This window comes from Perca fluviatilis, chromosome 2 (genome assembly GCF_010015445.1).
Source record: "Perca fluviatilis chromosome 2, GENO_Pfluv_1.0, whole genome shotgun sequence".
In the NCBI taxonomy this organism is placed as follows: Eukaryota; Metazoa; Chordata; class Actinopteri; order Perciformes; family Percidae; genus Perca; species Perca fluviatilis.
The window spans coordinates 31714391-31733175 of record NC_053113.1 but is presented as its reverse complement, the minus strand read 5'-3'; the positions used below and the strand labels follow the sequence as shown (position 1 = coordinate 31733175).

Below are 18785 nucleotides of genomic sequence, written 5' to 3'. Positions count from 1 at the left end.
CACGCTACCTGAGACAGCTGTGTTTTGTGCCAGGTTCTTTTTTTCCCTGTGTCCCAGTTACAGAGGTCACATGATGCTTGGGCTGCATGCCTGTGTTCAGGTACTTCACCAAGCAGTGACCTTACCAGTTAGATTTAAAATACTTCACTGTAGATTAAGAATGAGCCCCTTTTGGATTTTGTGATCAACTGTAAGATAAGCTTTGAGGGGGGAAAAAAGGAACAAACGGGGAAATTTGAGCTTTTCAGATTTAACCATGATTCACTTTTACCTTTGCATTGTTATAAGCTTTCTTATATATTTTATTTTGTTTTGCAGAACAATCTGTATTTTTATGATGGTGCATTGAGAAAACCTGCGAATACCTTATATGAATTATATCATAACAAGAGTCTACAGCCTTGCTAGCAGCCCTTTGTACAGCAGTGTACAGTAGTGTGCAGTGTTTTGAGCGAAATGCTAACAACAGCATGCTCACAAAAACAATGCTAACATGCTGTCGTTTATCATGTTCACCATGCTAGCTTGGTAGGATGCTAACATTTGCATTAGCACTAAACACAAAGTGCAGCTGAGGTTGATATTTATAATATTTGGTCATTAGCCAAACTATTGGACAAATTAAACTTAAGCTGTGATGAAGACGCTAAATGAAAAGTCAGGGAATCAACAAAGTTAGTCCAATTAATCTTGAGGGGGACAATTTTATGACTAATGATTTAATAGTTGTTACATACCACTTAATACCAAAAATATGAAGCTGCACAAAGCAGTATAAGTGCCTTTCACATATACAGTGAAACCGAAATTAAGAGGTCAGTTAGACTGAGGCTAAGGCATCACGATAAATATACATGTAGAGAATATTTAAACCAATAATCAAACATGTTGCCATGAGAATGTGTGCTCATGTCCACAGCATGCTCTAGGTCGTCAATAGCATTGATTAAAGACTCCTGACTGTATTGTTTTGTCGTTCTTGTTGTAAAAGATCTGCGTTTAGAAGACGAGTTAAATGTCAAGATGTTAAATAACAGCAACAACTCAGCTCGTCAGCATGTGCAGCTTGCGTGTGTGCAGCGTGTGTTTTTATAGATGGGGCCTACTTTAGAAAAACTCTCTCGGCTCTCATGTGCCTGCGGGTTTGGCTATTGAAGTTATCCTTTCTCACAGAGTAATGCACTATTTCACAGAATCACAGCGATTCCTCCGATCATTCACGCAGTCAGAGGGAACAAGGAATAAGCTTGAGATAACAAACTGAGCACTGAGAGGACGGCTTCCTATAAGCCTGAGTTCTGGTCCTGTGGGCATTCTTTGGTGTTAAAGGTGCTTTTCCCACAAAATTCTACCAGCAGGACCCTGTTTAAAAGGGGTTTAGATTGTTGTTTGAGTGTAAGCTAACCCCAGGCTTTCTTGGACGTCTACACACACATTTGAAGCTAACAGACTGTAGTCCTTAGTATTTCAGACAATGAGAGTCTGTCTCGTGTTACAATTTGATACTCCGCTAGCCAAAAACTGCAGAGTGGTAGCCAGAAGAAACCATGGTTTCTAGAAGATTTGAAACATCTCTTTGACAGTTTCCATCCCAAAATTTCACTCTCACTTTCATTCTTATTTTTGCCACCACTCTTCCCTGAAAATGATCATAATGAAAGGATGTGGTGTATTGTTTCCTTGGCTCTCTAATGATTGGGTAAGACCCATTGTAGTTGAAAGTATGCAGAGCCCTGCTCCACAGTTATTCTTTGTCATTCAAACATACCAGATGTTAGATTAATTGTATTTCTATGCTTGTAGTTCCACATGCAATACCTTTTGATGTTATAACTACAACTATAATGGCATTCATTGTTGAATTGGTACTTGGGAGGGGAGCAAATAAACACACAGAGGAGGGCGGTATCATCAAAGTCCAGTGGCAGTCTCCACAGCTGTATATTCAAAGCCTCTGCTCCTCAGCTAACGCAACCCAGTTCTAATAAAAGGGAGTAGTAGATTAGCGTTAGCACTTAGCAGAGTTAATTTTTTAAAATTTAAAATTATTTATTTTTTTCAATAATTTTCCTCACTTTAAAATTCTCATTCAGCTTCATGATTTATTCATTATATTTATGATAAAGGTCATAATCAAGTTGCATGCTGTCATGTTTTACACTGCATGGTGCAAAACTTAGTTTCTAGTTGCAGGTAGTTAGTTTCTGGTTAGTTTACATCAAGCAAAAAATGAATTGCTGCCCAATCAAACCCATGGGAACATGTGGCGATAGCTGCTGTTCGTATTAAATAGCATATGTGCTTGTGGTTCAATGTATATAGGCCTACTACATCTAAATATTAAAATGCTACTAACATCCATAGGTTTGCTGGGAGGCAAAACTCTACTTTTGTCAAACTACAGTATATTTATTATAATAAATATACTTCTGCCCAGAACATCTGCTTATCTAGATGTAGTCTACAACTCCTGCACCATATAGGGCAAAATAAACATGATTATTGAGATAGGTGAGGCAGCGTAGCATTACTTTGTAGTCTAAGAGAATAAAAATGTGTGCCAAAATGTAGCCCTAAATAAACTGAATATGAATTTCTAAAACTATATTTGATTTTGGCAAAATGTTTATTTGATTTTTTTAAATAATGTACAGCAATAGTTGTTTTTTGTGTCATGCACGTCATAAAAGTGCCCAGCCCACCTGGATTTCAAGACAGTAACGTTTGTTAGAAACTTTACAAACAAAATCCAGCCAGAAGAAGTCATCACAGATGAAAGACATTATACTAAAAAAAGAACAGCCCTTAATTATTCATATAACGAGCAATTCAGTCGAACCTAAATCAATGCCTTCGTGTAATGGTAATGTCCCTATACAATACAACGACTTAAAAGAAACACGCCTAGTAGTATTTAGCCTTTTCTTTTTAACTAACGTAATGGAACTTTTGAATTGTAATTACCATGTTCTCTATTTAAACACGCCCAGCCCCACGTCACAGGGGTGGCGCTTGCCTTTACGTGCCTGCCGGCTGCCGGCTAGATAAGTAGCATACGCTGTGGAACAAAGTAGGAGCAACGTGCGTTAGTGTGAGGGAAGCTGGCAGCTTAGTGCTAGTAATATTAAAAAAATATAAATATATTCCCACCACAGTAACAATAGTTTTTGAGACAAATATTTGTGCTCTTAGGATACATTTCAGGGCAACTCTAAACGCGCACAGTGGCTGATAAGATGGACATGGAAGAAGCGAAGGCATCCAACGGCGAGGCGCACCTCGACGAGACGCTGGCCAACGGAATGGACAGCCCGAAGAAGGGCAGCCTGTCCCAGCGGGTGAAGAGGATAGTGATGGCCAACTTGCTGGTGATTCTCACCGTGGCCGGGGTCATCATCGGTGTTTTTATTGGACTCGGCGTGCGCAACGCGACGTTGACCAGGACCCAGATCATCTACGTCGGCTTCCCCGGTGAGATTCTCATCCGGCTGCTGAAGATGATCATCATCCCCCTGGTGGTGTGCAGTCTGGTGTCCGGGGCGGCCAGCATCGACCCTAAAGCCCTGGGCAAACTCGGCGGATGGGCTATGCTCTTCTTCCTGGTCACCACCTTAATTGCGTCGTCCATCGGGGTTGTGATGGCTTTCATCTTAACCCCGGGGTCGGGGACAATGACCAAGCCCAAAGTACAAGGTTTGGACGACGACGTGCCTGCCGCCAAAGAAGTGATAGACTCCTTCTTAGATTTGATCAGGTAAATGAATACCCCCCTTCAACAATGTCTCAGCTTCTGAGGCCACACACAACACACACACACACACACACACACACAGACACACACACACACCCTCTCTGGAAAAGTAGTCCAATTATGATGTGTAATTATGTATGAATGCAATTATTCGCCTCCCCGGGGACACAAGCTGACAAGCTGTCAAACCTGTTACTAGTTACACACGGAAACTTGGCTTAAAAGATAGGCTACAGGAGTATCCGGACACTGTGTACCTTCTTTTCCAGTCAGGTTGATTTTAGACACTTAAAGAGAACAGTGTAGTCCATGTACTAACCACTGGACTGAATAGTAGCCAAATTAGACGTGTGCTGTAATGACAGCAGGCCGTTGCATCAGCTCAGTTAGCGTCCCCAGAGGGTTACCTCCCCGCGGCAGAGCGCCAGCCGCTAGGCCTACGTCCGCGGTTCTTTTTTTTTTACGAGGTTGTTTTTCGAAAGAACAAAACGTAACTTAGTAATTTTATTTCATTTCACATTTTGTCTTTTTATAATATTGCCATGTGGAGTCTTAACCACACGTGCGTGACACGTTTCCAACATGAGCTGAGCTGTGTGGTGAAACTTCGTGTCGGGACAACACCGTTTGTAGTAGCCTAAAAAAATAAATAATAAAAACCCCAGCTCTGCTCTTCTAAATTTTACTCCGTGGGGGCGTTTTATGATGATATCGTTTGATTTTAATTTCCAATGTAGCCTACCGGATGTGGTTTTCATACAATTTTAAAGTACAGACACGTGGTAAAGAGAAATGTCATCTCACTGATGTCAGAAGGCTGGCTCAGTGCATTTTGCACCTCAGCCTTTAATTTGGTAATCTTAAAGTTCATGGTCGGAAGTGTATCCATTCTACACCAGGTGCTTTAAACTTGCCTATTTGTAAATCAGTAGGTCACACTGTCTTTTAAAAAAAAATATTATTTTATGAATGGGTCACATTCATGTCACATTCATGGGGCACTCATGAGACATTTGCCACCTCATCTACATAAATCACTGAGGATTAAAGGGAAACTACGGTGCTCCATATGGGCAAACAGACTCAAGAAGACTGAAATAGTGAGATGTCAACACCTTCTGACACCTTATCACGTTTTAAATTGGAACTAACAAGTCATACACAACCTGTTACATGAAGTAGTTGGTGTTCCTGTTTTACCCAAAAACATAAACCGTAGATGCCCAGATGGCATTGCTTATTTGAGCCAACCGCTATTCGGCAGATTAGTGTTCTATAGGGTTAAAGGGTATTGAACCTTAACCTTTGTAAACACATGGTCACACACTTGGACACAGTGTGAGCAGAAGAGACCTGTGATGTTATCACTTATAAAGATAAGAAACTGGACTGTATTTATTCAGACAAATACAGCCCCCCCACACCCACCCCCCCAAGTGTCTGGATGTTTAACAACAGTCCCTGTTAACAATTTAATCTTTATACATTTGGGACTCTATTGCATATTTTTGTCTGTTTAGTTCATGCATTCTTTGCAGCATTCAGTGCTGTTTTACATTACTTATGGAATTGTGTACTGTAAAAGCCAGACTCTTCCACCCTCTTTCTACTTCCAGCAGTGTGACCTGGCAACATGTCCTAAAAACACATCACGCTGCTCACAGCCAGATTAGGTATGCAAGAGTAATGGGGCAAAACATAACCACTCACAGATTAAAGCCCCTTGCACAACAGGGTCTACATTGCAGCCCAGTGGTTTACAAAACTCAGATGGGCTATTTAGGATTTTTGACTGACTTTGTTCATGTTTTAACATTTAGGATGAAAAGCAATGTTGTTACTTCTAGAATCATTACAGCAGTCCAGCTAATTGTTAACTGACGTACCTGAATGCATCTTTGTCCAGATTTATTTACTGCAGTTGGCTGCTGTTTACTGTATTTTTATTGTTTTTATTATACAGTTTTATTATTTTCTCTTTTTCTTTACTTCTTTAAAGTAATGTTCATCTCGTGCAGGACACAAGCCACCACCGCAAATGCGCACACACACTTCCACATTATCCTAATAGGACAGCGGGCAAAATCCGTGCCTCTCATTAGAGCGATCCCTCTCAGTTGGTGCCCTAGTTAGTTTTGCCAACAAAGACAGTGTGGGACTTTGACTGTAGAGCTGCTCATCAAAGGGTAAAAAGGCCTAGTCATTGTTCACAGACACACACTCTATTAAATGCATCTGAGCTATGCTATCTGTCGTTGTCCACGCAGTAAAGTAAAAGACATGTCTGCCTTAGAGATGCATGTATTGGGTTAAACTCTGACTGGAGCCACTCCTACACATCCTTGTGGAAATAATCTCCCGCCTTTTTGTTTGTTTTCCTACTTTAAACTATATGACCTCTTACAGTCACAGATGACAGCTATCAGTCAGTGCTAGGGTCACTTGCAGATTTATTGACCACATACAGTCAGTGTTTTCCCTAGGTTTGTGAAAGATGTAGGTGCGTATATTTGGCAGAGGGTTTAGGAGTCCTTCCTCAAGAAAATGTTAAGTTTTTCAATTAAAAACAAATGCAATTTCACGTCATTTTGGACCAGTATTACTACCATATAGGTTTCTAAAATGTTTGAAAAGCTAGAGCAGATACAAACTGAATAATACTCAAAACCCTTTAAGATAAAACTTGCTAAAGAAGTCCACTGCGGACCAACTACAATACTTAGATGTGAGAAAAGTCATGTAGTTAGTTTTGATGCTCACATTGATTTTTACATTCATTCGGCTTAGGTGGTGCCCAAAACGGCTTGGGTGCTGCACCTTAACCTTATGAAGGTAGGGGAAAACCTGACAGTATTTGCCTTGAGTTTAATGACTGAATGATGATGATGATGATGATGATGATGATGATGATGATGATGATGATGATGATGATGATGATGATTGAATGATTAACAACAAAGTATTTCTCAAAATGGATTCACCTACTGCTGCTTTTAATCCAAGTACTTATGGTATTTGGTAGCTTGGGAGACTGAATTTTATCCTTAATGTTTTGTATTTTTCATCAAGATCAACATAGGCTAGATAATGTACAGTCAAGTTAATTCCCAGCTCAACTAAAATCAAGTGATAGTTTTTCCTTTTCAGCTTTCTAAAAATGTACATGAATGTTAGGATGGAGTTTTCTCTTACATAAGCTACTTACCTTTCAAACTTGTTTCATTTTATAGAACGCCTTGTCAGTGTTGCTGGCAACACAATCTTTTTTTTCTTCCTAAGAGCTTAGCAGTTAGCTAAACACAAAGGGGGGGGGGGGGGCAAGGTAATACAAAGCTGTGTACAGTATATTAGACAGGCAACAAACCTAATGAACTTTCCCATTTCATTATACTCATGGCTTTATGATATTACTCTTTGGATTCCATTAAAGACTGTCTGTCTGAGTGTGAACAGAGTGGGAGCATGTTTAAGTCGATCTGCCCCATCAAGAACTAGAATCATTGTTCTTTTGGTAGGAAACTAAACATGTATACGCCTATTTAACTTAGACCTGCGTGAGGTGTTCTGTGCTTATTGCTAGTTCCTGGTGTAACAAGATGCTGGGAAAGAAATTGGCCTCAAACAATCAGCAGCCGGTCATAAAAGAAACACACCCACCTAATGGTGTTTGACAGTGTGTGTATTGTTGTTACCACTCCATTATCTTCGGTTCTGCAATAGTCAAGTTTATTAACCTAGCCAAAAAAAATCACGTTTGTCTTAGAGTATTTTACAATATGTACGGAGTATGAGAGCCTCTCCTAGACTATTGAGTTGAGTAAAGGGAAAAACTCCACAAAACCAGAATGAACATAACCTTTATATGGATTACTGAACATACCATAAATTTAGCATAGCATGCATATTTAAAGGGTGCCATGTGTGTTGGTATCTGACGCCGAGAGGTATTAGGAAGTGATGTGTAGGTGCTTCTTGTGAAAACTAAAACGGCTGCACCTGAGGAAGTGAATTTTTGTGGCTGTCAGGGAATGCCCCCAAAAAGTGTACACATTTACGTATTTTCTTTAATTAGAATTGGGTTTTGTACCAGAAATGAAGTAGCCACAACAAAGAACAAGGAAGTAAAAGTGGATCCATTCAGGTTTCAGCTCTGCAAACTCTGTACAAGGTTAGTGTGAATGAAAATGCGCAATGTGCTGCCTGTTCCAAACATACAGTTCTTTGTGTGTGTGTGAGTGTGTGTGTTCGTGTGTGTGTGTGTTCGTGTTCTCCAGTCATGCCGTCAGTTGAAAATAATATGAATTCATTTGAATATCCAAATCAAGTTTAATTTCAAGTCTGGCAGCCTTTTTTGTCTTTGCTGCACAACCAGAATTCAGCCTGGGATCCAGTTGCATTTTTCATGCTGCCCTGTCACACAGTCACATGTTTGATTCTGAAGCATTATGGTTCCAATGAAAGGGAATGAATAGTTGGAAAGAGCTTGTGAAGTTAATGCCTTATTACTCTAAACTTCTTTAGAGATTTAATATGCAGTTGGACCTATGTAACGTGTGTGTGCGCAGCCTACTTGTTAGTGGAGAATGAATAAAACAACAGCAATAAGAAGTGGGGGCAGAGTGAAAAAACGAGATTAATAGTTAAATTCTCTCAGCTATTTCCACATGATCAATCTTGTGATTCCATCTGAACCATCACTGACGCCCAGAGGGTATAGCCCCTGTCTCTGCAACAGAAAAATTAAACGTGAGGCTATAAAGTAGGACTATACTTTGTAGTTGATTTTAAACTCTATGTGGTGATCAAACATTTCAGACTTTAACTGTCCATTCACACAAGTGGTCATGGTTGTTTATGCTCTTGTGTGTGTGCTGATGGAGAGAAAATCAAACAAGGCCCAAACACTTATCGGATTCTGCTCTTCAGTTCCCAAACATGTAATTTCTCTCCCTTCAATTACAGCCACATGTTTCATTGCCACATTTTTCCTTGGATTTCCCCAAGGCATCTGGTACACACTGAGGAAAAGAATTTAAAGTATTGTTGAATTGTATTGTTTTTCGCTCTCCACAGAAACATCTTTCCCTCCAACCTGGTGTCTGCTGCTTTTCAATCAGTGAGTACTGCATCTCGAGTCTATGATTATGATTGGAAATTGTATATATTAAATCTTTAGATAAGATGATGGAGTGTCCTTAACTAACTGGGCAATGCTTTCTTTCCTATCCAGTATGCAACCAGCTACAAGCTGGTTACCAAGAATGGCACAGATGGAAACCTTAACGTCACAGTGGAGAAGGTGAGCCAAGTGAATGGCACATAAAATAGACCACAAATCCACTAAGGACACCATATTATGTCTCGAGAGTGAAGACTGGTGTGGATCTGTGTGTTCTGACTGTGTTCTCCATGCGTGTCTCTAGGTGCCGTTTGGAATGGACCAGGATGGCATGAATATTCTTGGTCTGGTAGTGTTTGCCATCGTGTTTGGCGTGGCTTTGAGGAAGCTGGGAGAGGAAGGAGAGATCCTCATCAAGTTCTTCAACTCCTTCAACGAGGCTACCATGGTTCTGGTCTCCTGGATCATGTGGTAAGAAAGCCCTGCGTGTTTCTTGGTCAGGAGGAATTTGAATAAAATCCCTATGAAGGGCCATGTTAAATATTTTGGATCCTTGAATACGAGAGCCTTTTTCTTGGCGCTATGTTTCGAGAGCCATAATTGTCTAATGATCTGTCTTCAACTTTTTCTGCACTTCCTGTCTCTCTACAGGTATGCCCCTCTCGGTATCATGTTCCTTGTAGCCGGCAAGATTGTTGAGATGGAGAATGTTGGCGAACTATTTGCCAGTCTGGGAAAATATATAGCCTGCTGTATCATCGGACATGCCATCCATGGCCTTCTCGTGCTGCCTGCCATTTACTTCGTCATTACAAGGAAGAACCCATACACCTTCCTCTGGGGGATATTCACAGCTCTGGCAACTGCCTTCGGAACAAGCTCCAGGTAATAAACTCTCTGCTGCTCCCTTCTCTTGACTCTCTCACTCACACACACACACACACACACACACACACACACACACAAAGTATTTAATACTGAGGATCTTCTGTTGTAAAACACACACACACACACACACTTTTCTCTCTCTACAAAAACACACGCACACACCTTTTTTGCTGACCTACACTCACACATTCCTTGTGTCTTAGCTCTGCCACTCTGCCCCTGATGATGAAGTGCGTGGAGGAAAATAACGGCGTATCCAAGCACATCAGCCGTTTCATCCTGCCCATCGGCGCGACGGTCAACATGGACGGAGCTGCTCTCTTCCAGTGTGTGGCTGCCGTCTTCATCGCTCAGTTGAACAACACGTCCCTCAACTTCATCCAAGTCATTACCATCCTGTAAGTCCTGAAACACATGACCCAAACACAGTTACGCAACTGCATTAAAAACTATGTCTGATTGTACAATCCCCTCGCTTATCAGGTCGTTCAATACAGTCGGTATACAATGATAGATAGATATCTAGCACACAATTTAATGTTTTGTAAAAATGCTGTGTGAAAATGCACTCCGATTCTAACGGTGTCATCTTCCCTCCAAATGTGTTAGTGTGACAGCTACAGCATCCAGTGTTGGAGCAGCTGGCATACCTGCTGGTGGTGTGTTGACCCTAGCCATCATCCTGGAGGCGGTAGGACTGCCCACCAATGACATCTCTCTCATCCTGGCTGTTGACTGGCTTGTGTGAGTACTGAACCCATTTGTATTTTATGTGGACATAGAGCACGACAGCCAAGCAACAGTTAAGACATACTCCGCATAATGTGATCCCAATGCACTATGCTCTCTGACAAAATTGGCGTCCGAGATAATTATTTAAGTATCATAATATGAAAATGGCATGCCATCCATTCTGTCTTTCTTTAGTGACCGTACCTGCACAGTGCTGAATGTAGAGGGCGACGCCTTTGGAGCCGGGCTCTTGCAGTACTTCGTGGACCGCACGTCCAAACGAGAGGATGGAGCCGAGCTGAGCGAGGTCAGGCTGGGGGGAGACTCGTCAGCTCCTGCCCCCGAGCACTCGCCGCTTATTAAGAAGCGAGGTGGGTGGGATGGTGCAGAAGGTGCTAAGCAGGCTCTGTCTGAAAAAGAGTCTGCCATGTAATCCAGCTGCTGAAAAACTCTCTTAGTTGACACTCCTGCTAACCTAAGGTTCAAACCCCCTTTTTCTTTTATTTTTTCGTGCCCTGAGGAAAAGAGGATGGGCATGCACACTGTGATTCAATGAAGAGCTCTCTTTCCTCAACGCTGTTCTAGGCAATTGGAGAAACAAATCAAGGGGGAATTAAAAAATGCATATTATGATTTTTGTTTTCTTGTTGAGGGACAGGATTGTACAATAGGCTGGCTACTAATGGTGCATTTGGTCCTCGTCAATTTTTAAGTCAGAATTTTACAATGTGACCAAGTTGTATAAACCAGCTGTTCGCCATATTCTGTACATCCACTGGGATGTCAAGAGGCTGGACCGGTGAGCCTCTGCCAGATGTTGGCGAAGGCAGATCTAATGTTAATAAATACAATAAATGTTACATTAATTTATTACGGATAAATGGAAGTTACGTGGATGTGTTTACCTATTGGTCCCCTGTTAACAATTTGTACACCACTGGTATTTACTACGTTGTCAGGAACCTTGCGGTGGGAAAACATGAAAATGTCCGACCCTAAAATTTGACGAGGACCACCACATGGCTTGCTGCACCCGGTCTGCATTAGGAGACAATGTGTTTTTTTTTTTTTTGTGTTTTTCCTGTGTTTTTGTTAGGTCAACCTTTTTTTTGTTTTTTGTTCAACTTTGTCAGAATTCAATCTTCTTGTATAGGAAAATAATCGTATGGAATTAATCATATGCTTTGGATATGAACATACATTTTGTTGTACATAGTTATGGCCACTTTCATGTATCTTGTAGTTGATTTGTCATATGTAAAGCATATGGCAGTAGTTTAACTATATTCCATATACTCTGTGGGAAAATGGCTGATAATGTCTGTATGACAAAAGGCTCTTGTTTTGTTTTTTCTTTGGGGTGTGGGGGGGGGGTGTTGAAGGCTTTTAGTAGTCTGTTCTAATGTTAAACTGAACTCAACCGGACTGTTGGCGGAAACGTGGCTTTGTTGTATCTGAGGTTATTCCATGCCAATGGTTCGCTTATGTACGAAGCCTTTCTTATTGTGAGATAAAGCAATCGCACAAAATAGGAAATTCTACTCTCGATAACGTCCCAAATCTAAATGAAGTAACTCATGACGTCAACACCCATGGATACAGGTTGACCTACGAGCATTTCTGCCTCTTCTAATGGACATCGGTGCAATGGCAGGCAACCCAACCTCAGGTTTAACTATGGCTTGAAGTCTGTCTTTTTAAATGCTTCTTAATATTCATGAGACCAAAAAACACACACCGACTTAACAAAACAGGAAGGAGACCGATGAACTCCGGATAACATTGAATGACATTTCCAAGGAGATGCTGTTTTTTTGTTTTGTTTTTTTTAACCTACATTTTACTCATGCCGTTGCTTCCAGCATCTAAGCAAGGCACAAATGGATTTTAAAGCACAGTCTGTAAGGACAATTTGTTTGGTTTGTATAAAGTGTGGTTTGACTTTAAGTGATGTGAAGGTAACGAGTCCTTCCGCTAAAAGGATGTCTTTACGTTGACCGAATAGCAGCAGTGGAATGCTAGTTCATTTTGACTATTGAGGCCTGGACACTGAATGTCTCTACTTAAGCCCATTCACGTTTTGGCTGTGATGGCCATAAACATGAAACACTAGTTATGTGGGCTTGAGACCTCCCTGTATGTCATTGATTCATCAGAATATTTTGTTCATATTTATTTCCCTAATCAAAATCCAAAGACCTTTTTTAGCCAATGTTTTGACATGTTAATGACTCCAAATTTCAAAAGTCTTTTGATAACTTTTTTTTTTTTTTTTTTTCTTGGTTTTTAATTTTAACTTATCGGAGAGAGTCTCGGCTCTGTGTACAAGGTGCCTCCATTTTGTCTTTTGGAATTTTCTTTTGCAGTGAACATTGAGACTTGAGAATGTGTGACATAGCAGGGGTGAGTTGTATTGTCTGCACACTATTTTCGAATGCAACATGTATGCAATATATACATGTGTGCAACGTATACCATATGCTATGTATGTATGCATGTGTGATCAACTGTACAGCTGACTATTTAATGTTTATCTCTTCCATCCATATCCTCTTTAACTGTTTAAAGCTTTAGTGCGTAACTTTTTGATATTAATGAACGTCCGTTACATTCAAGCTGTTGCCAAATAAGTGTGTGTGTGTGTGTGTGTGTGTGTGTGTGTGTGTGTGTGTGTGTGTGTGTGTGTGTGTGTGTGTGTGTGTGTGTGTGTGTGTGTGTGTGTGTGTGTGTGTGTGTGTGTGTGTGTGTGTGTGGCGACAGAAACTACGCACTATAGCTTTAAAGCTCTACCAAATGACTGGAATATGGTACTTATGTCATATCGTATACAAAATGTCTCAAGTCTGTATTGTTTATCGGCTTTATATAGTACTAGTTAGGCAGTGTTTTCCATGATGGTCATCTATGAAATCATTGCAGGCTTGAGGCCTCATAATTTTCAGTTTAATGTCCTCAAGAGTTCTAAAATGTTAGCCATTGCCTCAAACAACTGTTGTGCTTAAGGTTTCTATTTGATGTTTTATGGTGGAAGGTTACAACAATATTCTCATTCCTTTCTGAGATCTCTCACCATATGAATGTCTGTCTGGTCCGAGTGGGGCTATGTTTCAAAAAACTTTCCCGGTTACAGTCTGAATTTACTGTCTTTAGAGTTTAAACAATAAAGGCCTTTTTTATTATTTGGCTGTGTCTTTTGGCTGTTTGTTGGAACCTTTTGTTTTGTTTAAGCCCTACTTTCTGCACTAGCTGCGAGCACTGCGTCAGGAAATCAAAAAGCACTGCATGAGAACTCCATAGTGTAGGGCTGCACGATATGAGGAAAATATGCAATAACGTTGTTGAATATCGCGATAACCATATTACTTGCGATAAATATTTAAGTGTATTTAGTTCTGCATTTCTGATGCAGAACTAATAAACACTTAACAAATCAATCCTTGAGTTGAATATAAAGGGCATCACAAAAGTGAGTTTTCTACTGATATTCTTTCAACTAGTGTCTTTCACGATATGTCGCAGCCTTTTGCAATATGATTATTGTGCCAGTTAATATTGCCATGAGGATAAAAAAAAAAAACTGTTGTGCAGCCCTACTCCATAGCTACATTGTGTTACAGTCAGTGACTTCCAGATGCCATACTGTGCATGCAAGAGGCAAAACCTATTTAAAATGCATGAAGATCCTTTTTGTTTTTGTATCAAGAAATAACAACACAGCCTCTCAGCGGTATAGATGCTGATCTAATTACGCCATACATGAATCATGTTGGTTAGGCAATAAGAGGAATGCAAACACCTTGGGGAATAGAATATGTGAGGACTCAATAGGCTAAAGACAGGTATTGGTAAATACGGTCATTTCTTCTTGAGTAGGATAAGGAAGCTAGTTTACATCACTGGACCAGTCTGACAAACAAGTGAACTGCCTTCCTGTTTGTCCTGTCTTAAAACACTCCGACTTCTGAACTCCCATAATGCTGTTCGGTGAACACAACTCAGTGCAGAAGCTTAGAGGAGTTACAAAGGCCATAGAATAATTAGGTGTATTCTGCCACCTAGTGTTCAAAAAGAATTGCAACCAGGACACCCTGGTAGCTCACCTGGTTGAGCGTGTGCCCCATATACTAAGGTTCAGTCCTTACTGCAGTGGCCCGGGTTTAAGTTCGACTTGCTGCCCTTTGTTGCATGTCGTCCCCCCTCTCTCTCTCTCCCCCCTTTCCTGTCTTCAGCTAGTCTATCAAATAAAAGCCCAATAAATAATCTTTCAAAAAAGAAATGCAAACAAATATTACACATTTACTGTATTTACAATGGATTTGTCAACAATCCTCAAAAGAAATTAATAAAACAATCTGTTAAAACTTTTATTTTACCAGTTCATGAACTGGAGTTGATTCATCACACACAAGTAACACCACAGGAAGCATGTCGTACCAAGAGAAGCTCGTGCGTTTTTATGTGCAACTTCTCTTTTAAATATTTTCTTTGAATAATTGACTGAATTGAAATGCAATTTCAGTTAATACATAATGGGTACTCAGTAGTAACACACATGCTTGAGCTAAGGGTTAATCTTTAATAACACATTCAAAGTTTTATGTTTTTACTGAATACTAAGGCCTGATAGAGCAACCTTTCATCCTCTCCATATGCCATGTGTAATTAATGGATGAGGATTAATGACAGAGTGGTTCTCATTTTACCACATGGAAATGTTCTCACCGCGCTACAGCTGTCAGGTACCAAATGGCATCGACATGCAGTTAACATTAATTTCAAAACTGTGCAAAACTGAAAGAACCAGTGCAAATCGATGCAACACAGTCAAAAAATTCATAAAACACCTGTTTGAGAAAAAACTTATTGAACACAAAATTCTGTACTACACCTTACATCCTGCTTAAGATAATGTACACTGTAGCTTTCAACAAAAAACTACAATTTAAAAGTATGTATCGTCTTTACAGCAGTCATATTTTTACTGCACTTTACTGTACAACACATACAAATTTAGTACACCATGTAGTAAAACCAGTCTTTGACTCTTGAAGATATACCCGATGTAAATGCACTAATGTATGGATTTAAATCTTTCAATCATTCATGCCTGTTGCAAACTAAATCTTACCACTTTGACAAAGAATAAAACGCAATCCAAGGTTAGACTCTACATCCAAATACTGATAACAGAGAAGATTTGACCAGGCATGAGATTATACTGGTGATATAGATGTGGTTAAATTAACAGAAAATGCAGTCATTTTAGCACCATATTAGTTTCCAGGCATCATCTTTTAGGCTGTTTAAAAGGCAAAAAGTTCTGTGTAAACAAATAACTCTATCATCTCATAATTTGCTTCTGTCCAGCCTCTTTCTTGTGGGGTTGGGATACTGGGGGTTCTCAATAACCCCCTCTCCAAACTTCAGCTCCAAGAAGGATCGGTGGTTGTTGGGGCTGTAGGCGGTGATGCCGGCAAAGGACATGGGTACCAGCGGCTGCAGGAAGTGCTCTGGGAACTCCACGTCTTGTTTGTGCTCTGTCCATGTGTCTTTGGTCATGACGCCATTACGTGCGTAGAACGGCCACAGGTCAACATGCAGGTGGTTGGCCTCGCTGTACTGGACTCTGTAGAAGTCTCCTTCCACTGCGCGTTCCCAGACATAGCCGTTAGCATCCACGAGAGAGCCTGAGTCCAGGTTCTTCAAGTGATCACAGTTGGGTACATCCTCCAGGTAGATGCCCAGGTCCACATCATAATCCCATGGGATGATGTCCTGATGGCGGACAGCACCCAGCAGGGTCCCCCCCTCTAGCCAGTAGCGCACACCAGAGGTCTCCAGGATATTGATTACATACTTGGTGGTTTCCCTGAGAGCTCGCAGACAGCAGGGAGGTGTCCAGCGATCCAGATAAAGGTAGTCTGGAGTGTCATCCTGCACAGTGCCAAAGCAGCGAGGCGTCTCTTTACTGCAGCCATACCACTGTTCCTTCCCATCAGGCAGCAGGAGACGCTTCAGACCAAAGCTCCTCATGAGCTTCCCTGTGGCCTCCTTCAGTCGAGTTTCGGCCTTCCACTGGTTGTGAGCGGAGCTGAAGAGGGGCCGGTGGTTTGCGGCGAAACAGGGGCTCTCCAGCAGCTTGACCTTCCAGCCTCTCAAAGCAGTCTGGACGAAGAGCGAGGAGAAGAGGGGCCGCCCCAGAGGGACAGAGAGGTTAAAAAGATCCTCAGTGCGAATGAGGACAACTGCATCTCCTTGTAAAGCCGTACACACACTCCCGCTGCTCCCAGACGCAGCTGGTGAGTAGGTGGCTGTCCACTCTCTGAGGTTCACCCGCAGGTGGAGACACTGCACAGCAGATCGAGCCAGCACGGGTGCGGCTACCAGCCTCACAGGCCCCCCACCCTCGCCTTCCAACTCCCTGATCAGCCTCTCGATGGCCCGAGGTTGTTCCAACTCCACCCCGTCAGGCACCAGCAGCACAAACTCTGTCTGGACGTGGAACTCTGGCCTGTGAGCTTGTGGCGGCTGGTCCGGGCTGGGGGAGAGCACTAGAAGACGCGCCCCGTCTGGAAGCATCAGGGGAGGGTACGGAGAGGTGTCAGCCACAGCCAGGAAGGGAAGCTCAGATCTCTGGCGGAGGAAGGAATTAGCCACATCCCCGACATAATTCTCAAAGTTTTCAAACTCCCGAAGAAGAACAGTCACACGTGGGCCACGACCATGTCCCTCACCTCCAATCCCTCCAAGCTCACCTCCAGCTCCTACAAGTAGCCCTAGGCCTCCCCCCAGGCCAGAGGCTGGTAGGGCAGCCCTCCTCGTGCCCCTGCCAAGCTCCTTCCTCTTATCCATCATTTGCTGCTGGGCCCGAGACACATAGTAGAGAATGAGGAGGTTGAGGATGATGGCGCCAGTTAACAGGCCCTGGCAGAGACTGATACGCATGGCAACTGATGTTTACTTTCCAGTTTCTCTCAGGAGAAGAAGTTTCAATTAAGAAATCTAAAAGTGGGTCTTAGGTCCCAATTCGTGTAACAGTAGAGGAAAGAGAGTTAGAGACAACCTGTGAAAGACAGAAAAACTTGCTTTTAATCCCACATGTTTATATGTACAGTACATAACAGCTGTATGAAGATATACCTTGACTGTATAAAATACATTCTCATGCTACTTTAAAAAGGACTACTTCCGTTTTGAAAAAACTGGCAGTGCACTGAATTATCCTAGCAATTTCCTTTTATAAATAACATGTATCTAGCTGCATTACCAATCAATAAAAACAAACTCACCTTTAATTTGGATGGATTTATTTTATTCTTTACAAGGCAATAATTTGCAGCCAATCACATCATGCATTAGCCATGTTATCAGAAGCATTATAATGCTTCTGATAGCAACGTAGCTAAGCAACGTAGCTAATGTCCAGTAACCTTGTACTATATTTGGTTTTCATGGTGGTCCATCTCAGCCAGCTCTCGTAGCATAGCAGTAAAAAGCTGGCTGAATCCGTAGCAACAAACACGGGGATTAATCTGCATTGTTACCTAATGTTTGTGCGGTTGTGGTTGAAATCGAGTCTCCAACATTTTAAAAAGAAATCTACAACTGTATCAGAGTATTTCATTACGTCGCTCAAGCTCATCCCTGAAAACAACTACACGAATTTACCATTAAGCTATCACGCTTGCCCTCTGTGTTGCCCGCAGCAACAACATAAATACTTCCGACTTGAATCCTTCGAAATAAAAGCACCTTATTAAAAAAATGTAAATAAATAAAATGTAAAATGTATTCTCGAACTATTATTTAATCTCTACCATTTTAAAAGAAAAAAATTAGGCCTACCATATTGCCATTTTGAGATATATCCGATGAACATCTCTCTCTGCAGCGGGCATTGCACAAAATATGTGAAAAAGCATTTGTTAAAAAAACATCAAAACAACAACAACAACAACAATATAAGAAATGTGTGATAAAATACAATAACTTCCATACAGGAAATAAAACGTAGATAAATAAAACTAAAAGTGGATGTGGCTGATTTGGTTTGTTGTCTTGGACAATCTACAATCTATTAATGTCTTTAATTAAAAGCATGCGGATGCCAAGGGACTATCACCTCTCAAGGAACTCAATGCTTAAATCTTCAACCAGCATCTGTACTGCTGATTTTCTACCTCATGTAATTATTATATGCATGTATATTCCCATCTGGTTAAAATTAGAGTATAATAATGTATCCACAAAAAAATTCTGGATAATTAAATTCGTTTGTTGTATTCAAGTCCATGT

At 41.2% G+C, this 18785-nt stretch overlaps 2 protein-coding genes across 2 annotated transcripts; one reads left to right on the top strand and one right to left on the bottom strand.

Annotated features, from left to right (window-relative positions):
- The first annotated feature begins 3041 nt into the window (after positions 1 to 3041).
- Positions 3042 to 11772, top strand: slc1a5 (solute carrier family 1 member 5). Its single transcript, XM_039826539.1, has 8 exons — positions 3042 to 3754; positions 8825 to 8867; positions 8982 to 9050; positions 9175 to 9341; positions 9522 to 9755; positions 9962 to 10156; positions 10368 to 10502; positions 10686 to 11772. Exons 1-8 carry the CDS (start codon positions 3237 to 3239, stop codon positions 10921 to 10923), a joined length of 1599 nt encoding a protein of 532 aa, XP_039682473.1. The 5' UTR covers positions 3042 to 3236; the 3' UTR covers positions 10924 to 11772.
- A 3068-nt stretch (positions 11773 to 14840) lies between these two features.
- Positions 14841 to 18203, bottom strand: LOC120575714 (fukutin related protein). Its single transcript, XM_039776632.1, has 2 exons — positions 17780 to 18203; positions 14841 to 17553 (listed from the first exon to the last, which is right to left on the bottom strand). The coding sequence occupies exon 2, from the start codon at positions 17433 to 17435 to the stop codon at positions 15837 to 15839; it is 1599 nt and encodes a 532-aa protein (XP_039632566.1). The 5' UTR covers positions 17436 to 17553; positions 17780 to 18203; the 3' UTR covers positions 14841 to 15836.
- Positions 18204 to 18785: the final 582 nt, after the last annotated feature.